Genomic DNA, 16116 nt, shown 5'->3' with positions numbered 1-16116 from the left:
TCAATCCCTGGTCTCGCTAAGTGGGTTAAGGATCTGGCATTGCCATAAGCTGTGGCTGCTTGGATGCTGCCCGGATCTTGTGTTGCTGTGGCGTGGGCTGGCACCTGCAGCTCAATCTGACCCCAAGCTGGGAAACTTCCATATGCAGCAGGTGTGGCCATAAAAAGAAAAAGAATTTTTAAAGATAAATACCCAGTATTGGAGAATGTACAGGGCTCCTAGATCTACAACTTCAGTTGGCTCCACACCAGAAGTATTTTATGTTAATGGAAACCCCTGCAGCAAAACTCCAACACAGACTACAGTGTAATTGGATGCACCTTTGAGTCCTGTGCTCTCAGGACCTGGCCCCTCCTTTGGGATTTTTAAGAGCCTTTGGGCATATCCAGCAAAATTAAAAGGCCCTCTGAATCAATGATTCCTCTTCCAGGAATCAAGACTTTCAGAAATACAGAGTTATGTAATACATAAAGATATGTACAAAAGGATGTTCACTTTAGTATGCTTTATATTAGAAAACAAAAAACAGGAAACAAACTCCATGTCCATCAATAGGAGCTTGTCGGGAGGAATAACAGTGCATCCATCATAAGACATTTTGCAACTCTTCAAAGGAATGAGATGGATTTGTCACTGACCTGGGTTCTTAGACTATTTAATCAATAGAAATTGCTAAGAGGCCAGAGGAGAAATTCAGGCAAGGCTTTGTTTGGACTCAGCTCCAGTGGGTAAAAACAAGTAACAGGTTCCCTTTCTGGCTCCCTGACAGATGGCAAGCTAGACCCTTAAGTGGGGTGAAGGTAGGAGCAGGTCAATGGGTCTGGCTGGAGGAGGGGTGGTTAGGTGGCCTGCCCACTCTGTTTGTGGTGCTGTGTGCAGAGGGCATGCATAGTATCCTGCTTTGGGTCCTGACACCCTGTTTGTGTCTTTGACACCTCAGAAGAGGCATTGGGTTTTTGGTCTTTTTGTATCTTATTGTTCATAATTTGCCCCAAGTGCACTTCATGCAGTTATTTTTAGTCCCTTAGAGTTTCTTTGTATTTTGTTGCTCAAGGAGATGTTTGGTTAGGTACAAGCACTGCAGCAAGGCCCCAGGTCCCAGCCTGTCTGAGATTTAAGTATTCTAACATAGAACCATCTTTAAGATTTGATATTATGACTGAGATGAATGTGAATGTAGAAGCAAATTCCAAATTATCTATTATTTAATCCCATGTATATACATTTGTGCCTGAATATCCATTAGATAGGTAGACTTCCTAGGGAGTCTACCTCCCTAGGAAGGTAGACTCTTCCAGCTGAAGGGACTAGGTTGGAAGCACCAGCTGAAGGGACTAGGTTGGAAGCACCGAGCACCAGGGGAGTTAGTGACTCAGAGGGGTGTCTTGTTTTACCCTGCATGTTTTAGTATTTTGTGCCTCTGCCACAAGAAAGTAATGTATGTGTGTTTTGGTAAATTCAAAGACTAGGCAGCCAATTCACTCTGAGCTGCCAGAATCCCTGTGGGTTTGACAGTTCTTTGACAACTTCCCACTACCAAGTGTGAGAAATTCTTGGCATTCCTGCGAAAAAAGCCTTCTTCTGAGTCAATTCATGTGGGCATCCTAATTCCCAAGAGAGATTTTTAAAAATTTAGATCCAAGTCTCTGTCCAAGATCTACGAACTCAGAACCTGGATTTCTGTTCCTGAGGCTGTTTTCTGGAGGAGGAAGTGAGAAGGAAGTATCAGCTTTATGAAAATACACAATGTTAGAGCTGTGAGTTAAGTTTCATTTGGGGCAAAATGAAGACTATAGCCTGGGAAGCAGCATTTGACATAGCTTTGCAAAACTGCTCCAGAGAGGTGGTGGGGAAATGTCAGGATATATGTGACTGGTGAAGGGGGGAAGTGCAGGCAATTAAGCATACATTTTGCAGAAGGTCACTGCTAGTCTTGTGAAGGTTACTGCTAGTCCCAAGGAGCAGAGGTCACCATGAGGGATTTTAGCGCTTTTCTGGATATAAGGAAATGCAAGCACTGGGCTAATAAAATCTTCTGAAAATATCTAACTATTCGAAGACCTGTTCTGCCAGTTTTCCCAGAGCACGGAGTGCCTCACTCCTCCTCCTTGAATTCTTGCAGGGGGTGTTGAGGGTCAGCAGCTGCAGTGGTTCATGATTCAATCCTTACAGAGGCAGATGACAAGTGCTAATCTGCAGGTCACAAAAGGATTACTTGGTTAGTGTGGTGATGGTACTGGACAATTGCACAGCCACAGTCAGGAACAGAGAAGGCAGAGGTAGCCCCTATCTGCAAGGGTTCTAGTTAACCTACGTCATGGACCCCTTGTTGAATAAAGATACTCCTCTGGGCTTGATGATGAAGCAGCTCCACTGGCAGCAAGGCGAGGCGAGGCACCCAAGGCTCTGTAATACAGATGTTAGGGCTGTGGATTTTGCTTTTTGTTTTCCAAAAAACTTAATTTTTTTTTTTTTTTTTTGCTCTTGTCATGTAGGAGTGTACTGTGGGTGAGGGTTGACTATTGTGTCCTAAACTAGAGGGAGGTAAGGATGATTTGAGGTTAACTGAGAACCCCATCCAGCTCTTACTCTGGGCTTGCTTAGAATGGAGAAAGATCCTGGCTTTTTGGGGATACGGTGTATATTATTATCTACTGGCTGGCCTGCAGAGGTGGGAGAACTGGATTCAAATCCTGACTCCACTGTGTGACTACTGGCAAGGCTCTTTAGCAACTCTGAGCCTCAAGTTTTTGATCTGCATAATGTACATACAGTGCAGCCCAGTGCAGTGAAGATTAGATGGTATATGTAGAATAAGTCAATCAAAACATAGCTATTGTTCATGAATATTACAGTGGTTATTAGACCATGAACTCAAGGGCCGGCATATGTGATCTTGAGAATTATTTCTTTTCCTTCCTTCTTCAGAGTTTACCTAACACTAGTACAGAGCTTAAGTGTGTGCTGAACACTCTGATTCTATTAGGGCTCTGGGCCTGTCACTGCTAAGCCATCTTAAAAGTTTGGAAAACAAATTATTGTCTATAGATTAATTCTCCTTCTCGAAAGTGTGGAATAAACCAGTTTTACTTCTATTTGCACATTCATGTTAATATTCCAAATCTTTGTTCTTTCATTTAATGAGTTAAATGAAAGCTGCAGCACATGCCCATTTTATATCTGGATGAAAGCCATGATTTTACCTTTCTTGGAAAAGCATCTTTTGACAATCCTGTTACTCTTTTAGACCAGTTTTACAGGAGGCAGACACCACTTCCGAGCCTCCCTTTCAGGGAGACACTGTCCATACGTAATGAGAGTTGATTACTTATTCCTGGGAGGCAGAGCAAAGCTTCCACACTCCGTGCAGTCAGGGATTCAGATCCTGTGCCACGGGTGTGGGTGGCACTTCTCTCGAAGCTTCAATCTGTGAAATGGGCTCGTAGCGAATCACTGTGGCTCTGGTTCCATCGCCCTCTCCGTGCGGGGCCTCGGGGAGGTGCAGGGCGCTCAGAGCACAGCCCCTTCGTGGGGAGGCGCCGAGGCTGGCATGTCAGGCCCCTCCGCCCGCGGGGTCTCCGAAGGGGGCGGGCTCGCTCGAGCCAGAAAGCCCGGAGCCGCCCAGGAATCTTGGCTGGGACTTGGAGCATTTCCTCCCGGGCGGGGAGGCCGGCCGCGGGCAGACGACTAGCTGAGCTCAACCGGCCTGCAGCATGCGGCCCCTGCTCTGCGCTCTGGCCGGGCTCGCCCTGCTCCGAGCTGCGGGCGCCTACGCCGCCGGTGAGTGAAGACCGACCTCGGACGGCGAGGAAGGAGCGGGAGGGAAGATGGAGCCAGAGGGAGAGAGAGCGATGGAGGAGGGAGATGCGGAGAGAGGAGAGGATGAGAGAGAGAGAGGGAGAGAGATAAAGGCAGAGGGGCAGAGAATTAGAAAGGAGAGGGAAGAATAGAGAAATAAAGGGAGAGGCTGGAACAGAGAGAGACTTTGGAGGTAACAGGTAAGAACTATGAATGAGGAAAGAGAAAGAGGAGGTCGCTGTTTCTAAAGAGAGGCAAACAGAAAGAGAAGCAAAGAAATAGAGGAACTAAACTGGCGAGAGAAAGGGGGTTGGTTGGGGAGAGAGAAATGGAGAGAAAGGTATTGAGGAAAAGAGAAAGATTTGAGAAAGACCAAAAGAAGAGAGAGTGTGGAGAAACTCAAAAGCCCCAGGTTGGGAGGAAAGAGGAAGAGACCAGCATCCCGCAGGGGCCCATCAGGTCTGTAGGGTGGGGCAGTCCTGCCAGAGGGCCTGCAGAGATGCCCAGGCCTGGTTTCCTGGGGAATTTCCTGGGAAGCTGAGCTCTAACAGGCAGATGACACAAGCCTGACCTCGCAGAGCCTGTCAGAAGCCAGGCAGGTGGCCCCTGGAGGCCACTGATTTACCTACCTATCAGGTGGCCTGAGGGGGTTCTGCAGTCTGGGTGAGGAGGCTGATCCCTCCCAGAGAGCTTCCCTGAGGATCCAAGCTGCCTTGGGTGGGTGCTGGGGAGGGGACTGCTGAGGGAGAGGCCCCCTGGGTGCTCTACTGACTGGGTTCCTTGCCTTGCCTGGCCCCTCTACCCTTCCCCTCACAGATGAGGCTCAGACAGTGTGGCTGCAGAGGTACTAATTGTACTCAAGGATGTTCCTTCTACTACCTTAAGACTCTGAAGGTCTTACAGCACTTCACAGTTTACAAGCCACGTTCCCATTTACCAAAGTTCTCATGCAGGCCTCAGCCAGAGGCAGCTGGTGCTCATCCCAGTCGCACAGGTGAGGGGAGGGCTCAGGTGTCTCCAAGCATCCAGGGCGCCTGCCCCCTCAGTCAGGCCCTTGCCCACATGCCAGGCTGTTCTCCCATCTCTCTGGGGTGGGTAGATGTGAGGCGCCCAGGTGAAGTGCCCTGTGTTAAGATGGAAGTGCCCCTTGCCCCACGCCCAGCCCCTTCAGGCCCAGGGAACTGTGGGGAAAGGTTTGAAGCCAGTGTTCATCCTTGGCAGCTCCTGGCTGCGTGACCTTGGGTGAGTTACTACACCTCTCTGAGGCTGTTTCCTTTTCTGTAAGTTGGGGAGAAGGGGACCTGCCCTGCAGTGCCGGATGAAATGGAAAGGCACAGCATGGAACACCTGTCAACATGCATTGGCTTCTTCCCTTGTCCTCTCAGCTCCACTGATTTCTCTGAGCCCCGGTTTCTCTACTGAGGTTGGCTAAGGAGGACCAACAGCTGCTTCCTCACAGGCTGTGTGAGGAGTGGCTGGGACCAGCCCAGCATGGAGCCCGCCTACATGCTGTCTTTTTTCTCTTCCTCCCCTGCCCCTTCTTCCCAAGTCCCCACCTCCAGGAGCCGAGAGGACAAAGCCCAGTCTGTGCTCCCCCAGAGGGAGGAGCTGGCCACTGCTCACAGTAGCTGACTTTTTGTGGCCCCTTTTGCTATGAATGGTATATGCGCTTTAATTTAAAGCCATCTTTAAATATGATTTTCTTTCTGATTATACACCCTCATTGCTACAGATTTTTAAAAAAGAGGAAAATATAAATGTGTTCATGGAATGTCACACTGAGTTCACACATTTTTGTGTATAATTTTTCAGACTTCAGACAATATACTATTGTGTTTCTTCACTTGATTATCAAATCTTTTGGATGTAAACACAGAATAGTATAATGAACCCCCATGCGCCCATCACTCTGCTTTAACAGGGATGGATTCTTAACCAGTCTTCATTCCTCTATCATCCCCACATTCTCTCCCCTTCCTCAGATTTTTTTAAAGGAAATTCCAGGCACTATATATTTTCATCTATAAATACTGCTTTAAGTAATTTTTAATAAACATAACTGCAATGCCATTATCATACCCTAAACATGGACAATAATTCCTTAATATCAAACATCTATTGTTCAACTATCCCTGGTCCTGTCCTGTTTTTACATTTGGTTTGTTGGATCCAAATTAAGATGCATACCTTACTTTTGGTTATCATGTCTGTTAAGTTCCTTTTGGTAAGTTTTAAGTTTCTTTAGTAAATAAATCCCCCCCCCTTTTTTCTTAAAATGTGTTGAAACTGGGTTGTTAGTTTTATAAAGTTTTTCTCATTTAGATTTTAGTTGATTACATCCCCTGGGTGTCATTTAAATATTCTTCTCTCCCCTTTATGGTCTATAAACTGGTAGTTAGAGCTAGAAGCATCATCTAATTCCAGTTAATTTTTTTTTTTTGCAAGAATACTTTGATGATATGTTGCTTTAATTTGCATTTGTTTGATTACTACCAGGGTTGGACTTTCTCTTCCAGTGCATTGTGGTCATTTCTACTAATTCTCATGAATTGTCTTAGACATTTCATTTGTGGCACTGGGATTTTTGTTTTGTTTTGGCCACACCTGCAGCATGTGAAATTTCTTGGACCAGGGATCAAACCTACACTACAGCAGTGACCCAAAAGCTGCTGCAGTGACAACATTGGATACTTAGCCCACTGTGTCACATTGGGATTTTTCGTAGTGATCTGAAAAGTTCTTTGTGTTGAGTGATGCACACCGTTTTGTGTTACTCGTAGAGAACTTTTTTAATGTTAAGGCTTCAGCTGCATTCCTTTCCTATTTTGCTATCAGAGGGATCTGAAGTCCTAGAGCCTAGTCCTAACCATTCTCACCCATGCCAGGGGGCCCACAGGGGAAGCTCTCACTGCCACTACTCCAAGTCCTCACGGACTTGGGTTTTCCATTGGGATTCTGCTTTTTTGCTTTGAGTGAAAGAGGAAGATGCTGAAGGATTATGGTGAGGATCACAGCATTTCTTCTTACAAAAATGGATGTTGTAGGGAGTGAACTGCTGCTCAAAGACAATTCAATCCAATGTACACAGTTGGGCTCTTGTGGGGCCTCAGGGCAGGTGCAAGTGCATTGGTACAAATCCCCTTAGCCTCATACCTGTCCAGCCCCACATTTTACAGAGAAGGCAGCTGAAACCCCAAAATAGGAGGCCCTTAACTCATTGCACAACTGCCATGACACAGAATATATAGTGTTAGGCAGATAGGATCCAAATCCTATTCCTGCCACCTACTAGCCTGTAGTCCTGGGCATGTTATCTTCAGTTTTCTAATCTATAAAAAAGTGAATGTAAGAGTACTGAGCTCACAGAGGAATTAAATGAGATAATGCTTGTAAGTACTCTACAAAAAGCCTGGGTCATAATAAGTGATCACAAATCAATAGTAGTTGCCAGTATAGAATGTGGTTGTACCCATTCTAGAGGTGAAGAACCAAGGATCCAGCAAGTAGGATTAGCTTGTAGCAGAGCCCAGAGAACCCGGTCAGCTCTGAGCCCTCTGTGTGCTTTTTGGAAGAGCCTCTCTCAAGCATCCCTTAGACCCCCACACAGGTTTAGTCCTAGAGTAGATGCCTCCCCATCTTGAAGAGACCCGATCAGAGTGATCTAGCAGAGACTACTGGCTCCACGCGGAGGGGCTTTCACTGACTTGCTCAGTCTCCAGCCCACCTGGTGAATGTCCTCCATGGCATTTGCACATCACTTAGCGGTTCCAAGGCAACTTTGAGTGTGGGATCCCCTTGGATCAACACAGCAGTCCTTCCAAGTAGCTAGAGCAGATCCCTTACAGACGAGGCTGAGTGAGAGGCAAAGAGCACAGTCAGTAAGCAGTGGAGGTGAGACTCTGCCTCTGACTCCCAACCTCATGTTCTGTTCACAGCACATGGAGAGAGGTTTATCCTGGATGGCTTCCTAGACCTCAGCATGGTGGAGGTTCGGGAATGTAATAGTACTTTATAACCCAGTGGATTATAAAATAACTGTATTCCAGAGTAGAAGGAATCTGGGTTCCTGTATGGCTTCAGGGACAGGAAGCCCCTGCCAGCCCTGACTGCCAGCCAGTCTATTCTGAACTGATGATATGGGAGGAAAAAAAAAAAGGCGTGTGTGACTGAGGGGGCTCTTTGTTACAGCAGCTTAGCCTATATTCTCACTTAACCAGATGCTGACTGTATTGGAATGAGATTGCTAAGCTCTCAGAGTTGATTGTCGAGGTTTGAATCCACATCTGGAAAATGACCAGCGTGCAAAGCAGGCAGAACATATCACTCCCCAAACAAAGCAAAACAACACAGAAATGTTCCTCAGTGTCTAAGCTCCCTCTTAGGGGCTAGAGGGCCCCTCTCCTGTTTTAGCCAGAGCAGGCCTACAGATTAGAGTTTGAAAATAGTGTTGTTCTGCTTAAAAAAGAAAAATCAAAAACCACTGTTGGTTTGGAAGGAACCACAAATTTTAATGTAAATATGTGGTCAAATTTATTATACTATTATATTGAATATGGTCAAATAGAATTAACCCCTAAGGGACAGGTGTGACTGGTCACAGCAGAGACTGTCTTTGTCATCCAGAAGCACAGCAGCACCTCTCAAGGTCAGAAGTCATTCGAGTTGTGTGCTTTCTTAGTGTTTGGGTCCCAGAGACAAAAGGTCTCCTATGCCTGTCAGTGGGAAGGGGCTGTACTTCCTGCCTTGGTGGGTGATGGCCAGTGGCCATGTCCCTTTAACTGGAAAGGCTAGCCTGGTGTCTCAGCTGGGCCTCTGGCCTCCACCAGCTGCCTGCTCTCACCATGTTCCACCCACTGTCCAAGGGCACAAATAGGCCCTGGGCTGGAGCCTGGCCAGGGAAAATAACTGGCATCCAAGAAGGTCTATTTCCCAACTGGCCAGGGCCGGGAGGGTGGGGCCAGAGGAAGAAAGGGAACACTGGGAACCACAGCCTTGGCTGCCTGTGGTAAGTCATGATCATTCTTCAGCCTCCCCTGCTCTTCCTCTGGTTTGAGCTTCCCCAAAGCCCTGTGAAACTGGTATTATCATGAGCCTCCTTCTGCGGGTGAGAAAGCACAAAGGAAAGGAAGTTCTTGCCCTGTTCTTGCCTCGTTGGAGCTTCTGGGCCAAGAAGCAATTTGTCCTTGACTCATGCCGGTTCTGTCGTTGTCACTAATTTTTGAGGCCTGAAAGACAGAGGCAATCATGGATGAGTTACATCTGGGAGGCAGTGCCTCCCCTCCTCCCACCTCGTGTTAACAGAGAAGACTCAGGGCAGGGGAAAGTTCCCATGGGCCCACACCAGTTTGTGGCTGAGAATGGGGGTCTCCAGTGTGTTTTCTGCTGTCATGTGTTACGGTCAGTGCTGTGAGGACCCCGTCAGGGAGGGAGCGGTGCCAGTGGTTGTACGGCCCCACCCTGGCTCTGCCCCAGCACTCTCAGCAGAGCTCCTCAGGGGGCCTGGATGAGCTCACAGACAGTTGTGTGGTGCAGCCCAGGGCGAGGTTGTGTCCAGATGTGACGGATTAGTGCCGTGTGATGTGGAGAGAGCCTCAGCCCAGCCTCTTCCCTGGAGGGGTTTGGGAGCCAAGTTAGGCCTCATCGCAGAGCACAGAGAACAGGATGTTCTAGGCTGAGGGAGGGGAGGCACGTGTTGTTCGTGACTTCGCGGCCTGGCAGAGCCCCGCTTGGCCGGCAGGGTCACGCTGCTTCCTCTTGGCTGAAGCTGGGAGGAGGGGAAGAGGACTTTAGGGCCTGGGAGGGGCAGGTGGGGCTCAGGGCAGGCGCTTGGCCAGAGGCCCCTGGGAGGAGCCTGCAGAGAATGTGTGAACTCAGACCCAAACCAGGACAGACCCCCTCTTCCCAGGCAGCCCTCTGCATGGGGAGAGCAGCTCTTCCTGCCCCTTAGTGCTTATCCAGCTGAAACAAACGAGTCAAAATCTGGACTCCCTTCACCAAGGCCCCCTCTGGACCTGCCTCTGCCTGTCAAAAGCCTTCTCATGATGCGTGGCCCAGAATGGAGCACAGCCCTCCAGACGGGCTTTCTCAGACCACCTCCCCATCCTAAATGTTTTATATCAATGCGTGAAGCCCACGATGGTTTCTGACCATATGTACACAAGTAGAATAGTGGAACAACCCCCCTCCCCGCCCCCCGCCCCAGTCACCCAGTTTCAACAGTGATCAATCTTGGCCAATCTTGTTTGCTCAGCTCTCCCGCCCATGCCTCCTCCCACTCCCAGGCCTGGATTATTTTGAAGTAAAGCCAAGATCTCATAGCATTCCCTCTATATTTCAGTTATGGAACTCTGAAAGACTTCTCTGAAAAAAAAATCCCCTGAGTGGAAGTGTTGGGATCCAGATAGACCAGGAAACATCAGGGCATGGAGATTCTGTAGAGCTCCAGAAGGTCATCTTGCTGAGGTGGGGCCAGGAGAAGGCCAGGGTGCCTGGAGTCCAGTCATTTGCTGACTGTGTGACCTTGGGCAAGTCAAGAGTTACACATTCATCACTAGCAAAATGGCTCCCCTCTCTGTCCTTACCTTAAGACCTGCCAATCTTCTGGGCAACTTTATATAAAGTCCCCTTGGGCCATCCCAGCCAATACTGAGCGTCTGAGAGTTATAAGAGTTCTGTGTCTACAAAGATCAAGTCTAATAACTCTTACCCCTACTCTGCTTCAGATGCCCACATTGCTCTCAGAAAATAAAGCATTTGTCAGTTTCCACAGTGGAAATACTCTCAGGGTGACTCCCACTTTGGTGGCTATATCTAACAATCCACTCAGAATTCCTGAACGTTTTACAAATAACTCTCCTCTTTCCTAATTCTATATGAATTTTCAACAGATGGTTCACCTCTTACTTTACCAAGTGAAGAGATCCCGTCAAATGGGACTCACTCAACTTCTTGGCCCTTTAGGCAGAACTTTTGTGCCCAGTTTTGCTGCATGTCCTCTCTCTTCCCTCCATGTGTTGCCCTGGGCCCCTACCACCATTTCTGGATTCCAGGCCTCACGTGTCTTCAGGAAATGCATTCTTTCTGTTCTCCTGTCTTCTGCCTGTCCTCGGACTATAAGCATGGTTTATTTTCTTCATCATTAAAAAACCTGGAAACAACCACAATGAACACTTCTCTAGACCTTGTGATCTGATCTCCCTTCCTTCACAGCCAAGCTTCATGGAAATATTTTTCAGGATCTAAGTTTCTCTTCTGATCTATCCTTCCCTTCTCATCCCACCAGGGTCTAGACTTTGCTCTGCTTCCATCTCTCTGCTGACAGTACTGGGGGTGCAATTCTGCATTAACTTTTCTGTTGCTCTGTTTTTCAATCTTTGTTGTGCTATACCTCCCTTCTGCTTTAGGCCGTACTAATGTTTCATCCTCTTTAAATCTCTTTGCTTCTTGTTTCTGGGCAGTATCCTCCTTCCTGAGTGTCCATGTGCTCCAAAGTTCCAGCCAACTCAGATGCCCCCAGAGCATCTAGGAGCCTCCAACACTGCAACCTGAGCTCAAAACTGGGGCTTTCAGGAGTTTCTGTCATGGCTCAGCAAAAACAAATCTGACTAGCTTCCATGAGGATGCAGGTTCGATCCCTGGCCTTGCTCAGTGGGTTAAGGATCTGGCGTTGCCATGAGCTGTGGTGTAGCTTTCAGATGAGGCTCTGATCTGGCATTGCTGTGGCGTAGGTCTAGGGGTCCAATTTGACCCTTAGCCTGGAAACTTCGACATGCCAGGGGTGTGGCCCTAAAAAGATGAAACAAGCAAAAACTGGGGCTCTCAGACTTCCGTGTGAGGGTTGGTGGTGCCAGAAATATCCAAGGAGGAACCATTGTTAAGTAAGAAAATGAGTCAGGAGTTGAACAGGGTGAACCTCAGATCTTCCGCTTACTAGCTGTGTGACACTGGACATGCATTTAATTCCTCTGTGCATCGATTTCCTTATGTGTAAATTGGGGATAATTGGTTGTTGTTTAGCACCTTGTGTGGTACATAGTGAGTACTGGTCAAATGTCAGATGTTACTAACTGTTCACCAGTGTCTGTGCTCTTAGTAAAGTATCTCCATGCATTTTCTTCCTATGGCTCCTGTCTCCTTTCATCACTTTTTACACTGATAACTGGTAACTTCCTGCCCTCAAAGACAAATCGCTCCAATCCATTCTCTGTATTTTTTAAAATTCATATATGACTATGTGATTCTTCTATTAAAATAAACCCCTAAACAAGCATCATGATTGGTTTATTAGGGCCCCTGGTAGATCCCTTCCTTACCTTACTTGTTCAGGCAGCACCTCCTTGAGGAAGCCCACTTGGGTCTGTAGATGACCACGGGTCTTAGAGACAAGGGAGTGATTGGGGCAGCCCCACACTTGTATGCTGACCCACCCTGTGCCTTCCTCTGCCTCTCCTTGGACAGTTTTCAGGAACCACCTCTCCTGAGCCCAGTACTTTGCAGGAGTCTCCAGTGTTACAGGGAAAGTGAGGGCCCCATAGTGACAAGACTTGTTTTCCCACAGCTGCTGAACCCTTCATCCCCTCTGGAGGAGACCCGTCTCGGAGCACAGCATGTGACAGATACATGGCTATCCACAGCCGATTGAACGTCATAGAGGAGGTAATGAGGGTGACCTGGGGGGACTTGCAGCTTCAGAACCACCTGCCAGGCTGGTGGCTTTGGAGGGCTCAGGCCAAACTTGCTTGGGAAGATTGAGGAAACCTAGGCCAATCCTGCTCCCTGGCCACCATATTAAACATCTCCCTGCTCTACCTGGGCTTTTAGGCTCACGGGCCCCCAACAAACTCTGCTTCCCTCCCGCCCCAGGCTTTACTTATCTCCAGCCAGAGATCTCTGCATAATCTGGACAAGAAGTTTGAAATTCAGTCACTGTTTTGTTATCCAGCCACAGTTTGTAACCTGGCGTCCATAACTACTGTGGGGAAAAAATTGCACTTTATTTTCAGAAAGCTTTCACTGAAATTTAGTATTCTCATTCATTATAAATGTAGACAACAAATCATAGTAATATTAACAGTACTATGACTTTGTCATCAGTAGAAATCAGCTAATTTAATCACATTATAGTCATTGTGTATATCTCAACATATCATTTATTCTAATTGGTATGTCAAAATTTCAGTAGTTGTTAGACTTGCTACTTAAATAAGTTGTTAAATAAATTTTATTTTTAATGCTTTAATAATATTTTAATTAAATTGATGTCCTTGGAAATCCTATGTTTTATTTTTTTGATGAAAGCGTTTTTCCAGTGGGAGGGTCTGTAGGTTTTACCAGACTGCTAATGGGGTTCATTCACAAGAAAAGAACCCCCATAAAGAAAATTTCGAAATCCCCAAACTGTCATTTGGCAGAATTGCCACGAGGGGGCAGGGCAACAAAAGGAACGTGAACTCACAGCAGTGAAGTCTTGAAAGAGAAAAAGGAATCCCAAAGTCCCCCCATGAAGAACCAGAGACTGAATGAAATCACTGTGTGCAGAGCCAGGAGTGGCCTTAGAGAGTGAGCCCCTAGGATTTTGTCATCTGGGAAACTGAGAGGCAGGCCAGGGCAGAGCCTGAATTAGGAGGACCCAGGTGCCTTGGCACCCAGTTCTCTCCCCACAGCACCCCCCAACTGGACTGCCAAGTGTTCCTTAGGATGTGGCTGATTAAGCAGGGCTTGGCACCACTCTTGTCTTCTGCTCCTCCCCACCCCTCTCCTTGCTCTAGACGGTGGAGAAGACGGTGGAGCATCTGGAGGCAGAAGTGAAAGGCCTGCTGGGTCAGCTGGAGGAGCTGGCTTGGAACCTGCCCCCAGGGCCCTTTAGCCCAATCCCCGACCTCCTTGGAGATGGAGACAGCAGCTAAGGTAGCAGAGATGACAGTACCTGGGGCTGAGCAAGTGGGATGGGGATGGCTGCTTCCCCACCCCCCCAAGTAGCCTGGACAAGCCAAGGAAGCTCTAGCTCCTCCTTGGGACAGAAGTGGGAGGCATCCCCCCGACTCACCCCAAGTGTTCTCTGCCCCCACCCCTGGGGCTGCTGCAGCCCAGCATCGGGTAAGGGCTCCTGGAAGAGCTCTACCCTCAGCACCAACCTCAGAGCAGCTGCCTCCTTCCCTGGCCACTTACTTGTCTCAGAGCTCCTTCCATCTCCCTTCCACTCCTCTCCTGCCACCAAACCCTCTCAGGGAAGCCTGGCCTCCCTCTGATGGGCAGTGGAGGGATTGACATCTTCTCCTTCCTTGAGCCCTGTGGTCCTGGTACAGGAGTCCCCAAGGGACTGGGAGGGGAGGGGAGAGCTTTCAGCACCCTGTTTGCTCACTCAGAGGCCGTCCCCCTTTCTTTCAGATTGCTTTTGAGCACCGGAGCCTGAGTTGCCTAGCAGCTGAGAACAGAGCCATGCATTTCTGGCCTGCCTTCCTCAGCTTTGTGCAAAAGGAAAGCTATTCCTTTGTCCCCTGTGTCTGCTGACAATGACCCTGCAGCCACAGCCCCTACTCCATCTGCTCCCATGCCCCAAGGCTCACACCCCATGCAGGCTCAGACCTGGGAGCCCCAGTTGGTCTGTGCTTCTGTCCTCCTTATTTATAGGGGTGGAGAGGTTGGGGTTGATTCATAAAAAAGAAGTTAGGCACCTGAGGCCTAGAAACACAGCTCTCAACACAGCAGAAGGGCCCTTTGAATAGCTCTGCTACTTAAAATGTGGCCATGGGTGAACCATGTGGTGTCACCTGGAGAGTTTTTATCAAAAATGCAGAATTTGGGACCCCACCCAGAACTCTTGAATCATAATCTACATTTTAATGAGAGCCCCAGGGGATCTGTGTGCACATTAAACTTTTAAAAAATATTTATATTGAGGTAAAATTCACATAACATAAAATTCAAAATTTTAACCATTTTGAGTGGTACGAATTCAGTGGCTGCACAATGTCATGCAGTTACCACCACTTTCTTTTTCTTTTTTTGGTCTTTTTAGGGCTATACCCATGGCATATGGAGTTTCCAAGGCTAGGGGTCGAATCAGAGCTGTAGCTGCCAGCCTATGCCACAGCTACAGTGATGCAGGATCTGAGCTGCATCTGTGACCTACATCACAGCTCAAGGCAATGCCAGATCCTCAACCCACTGAGCGGGGGCAGAGATTGAACCTGCATCCTCGTGGATGCTAGTCAGATTTGTTTCTGCTGAGCCACAACGGGAATTCCCATCACTACTTTCTAATTCCAGAAATTTTCATCACCCCATAAAGAAACCCTATACTAATAAGCAGTCACTTCCCCTTCCCCTTCCCATCCACCCTTGGCAACCACTACTGTTTCTCTTTCTGTGAACTTGCCTATGCTGGACATTTCATATAAATGGAATCATAAAATATATAGCCTTTTGTGTCAGACTTTTTTTCGCTTAGCATGTTTTCAAGATTCATCTGTGTTGTATGTAGCGTGTATCAGTCAGTGCTCCATTTACTTCGTTTCTGTTGATGGCTGAATAATCCATTGTATGGATGTACCATGTTTTATTCAATTATCAATGACATTTGCATTGTTTGTACTTTTTGGCTATTATGAATAATACTATGGACATTTGTGTATGAGTTTGTGTGGATATATATTTTCATTTCTCTTGGGTCTATAACTAAGGAAGGAATTGCTGAGTCAAATAGTTAACTCTGTGTTAAGTTTTTAAAGAACTACCAAGCTGTTTTTGTACAGTGGCTATACCAGTTTATATTCCTACTAGCAATGTATATGTAAGGTTTCCTTTTCTTTTTATGGCTGCACATGTAACATATGGAAGTTCCAAGGTAGGGGCCAAATTGGAGTTGCAGCTGCAGGCCTGCAGTACAGCCACAGCAACGCTGGATCCAAGCTGCATCTGCCACCTCTGCCATAGCTTGTGGCAATGGTGGATCCTCAACGCATTGAATGTGGCCAGGTATCAAACCTGCATCTTCACAGAAACAACACCAGGTCTTCAACCCCCTGAGCCACAGCAGAAGCTCCTCTATTGAAAACCTCTATAAGGTTTTCAATTATTCCTTATCCTCCCAAACACATTGATTATAGTTATGCTAGGTGTAAAATGGTATCTCATGGTTTTAAGTTGCATTTACTTAATGACTAGATGCGGCACATCTTTTCATGTATATGTCAACCACTTGTGTGTCTTTTTTGGAGAAAGTGTTCAAATCCTTTGTCCAATTTTAAAAATAGAGTGTCTTTTTGTTTTTGAGTTATAAGAATTCTTTATGTATTGTGGATACTAGGTTTTCATCAG

General features: G+C 47.3%; 1 protein-coding gene across 1 annotated transcript; it reads left to right on the top strand.

Moving 5' to 3' along the window:
* Positions 1–3614: 3614 nt before the first annotated feature.
* On the top strand, positions 3615–15232 carry PLAC9 (placenta associated 9). The gene is given in 4 exon segments (NM_001190209.1): positions 3615–3780; positions 12356–12453; positions 13566–13704; positions 14185–15232. Coding segments are annotated over 3 exon segments (303 nt in total). The 5' UTR covers positions 3615–3713; the 3' UTR covers position 13704; positions 14185–15232.
* The last annotated feature ends 884 nt before the right edge of the window (positions 15233–16116 follow it).

The sequence above is a fragment of the Sus scrofa genome, chromosome 14, assembly GCF_054392235.1.
Source record: "Sus scrofa isolate SSC_HxYL_T2T_F1_AM1 chromosome 14, Sscrofa_HxYL_maternal_Yorkshire_Landrace_v2.0, whole genome shotgun sequence".
NCBI classification, from domain to species: domain Eukaryota; kingdom Metazoa; phylum Chordata; class Mammalia; order Artiodactyla; family Suidae; genus Sus; species Sus scrofa.
The sequence above is the reverse complement of the archived record's forward strand: the minus strand, read 5'-3'. Positions and strand labels throughout refer to the sequence as shown.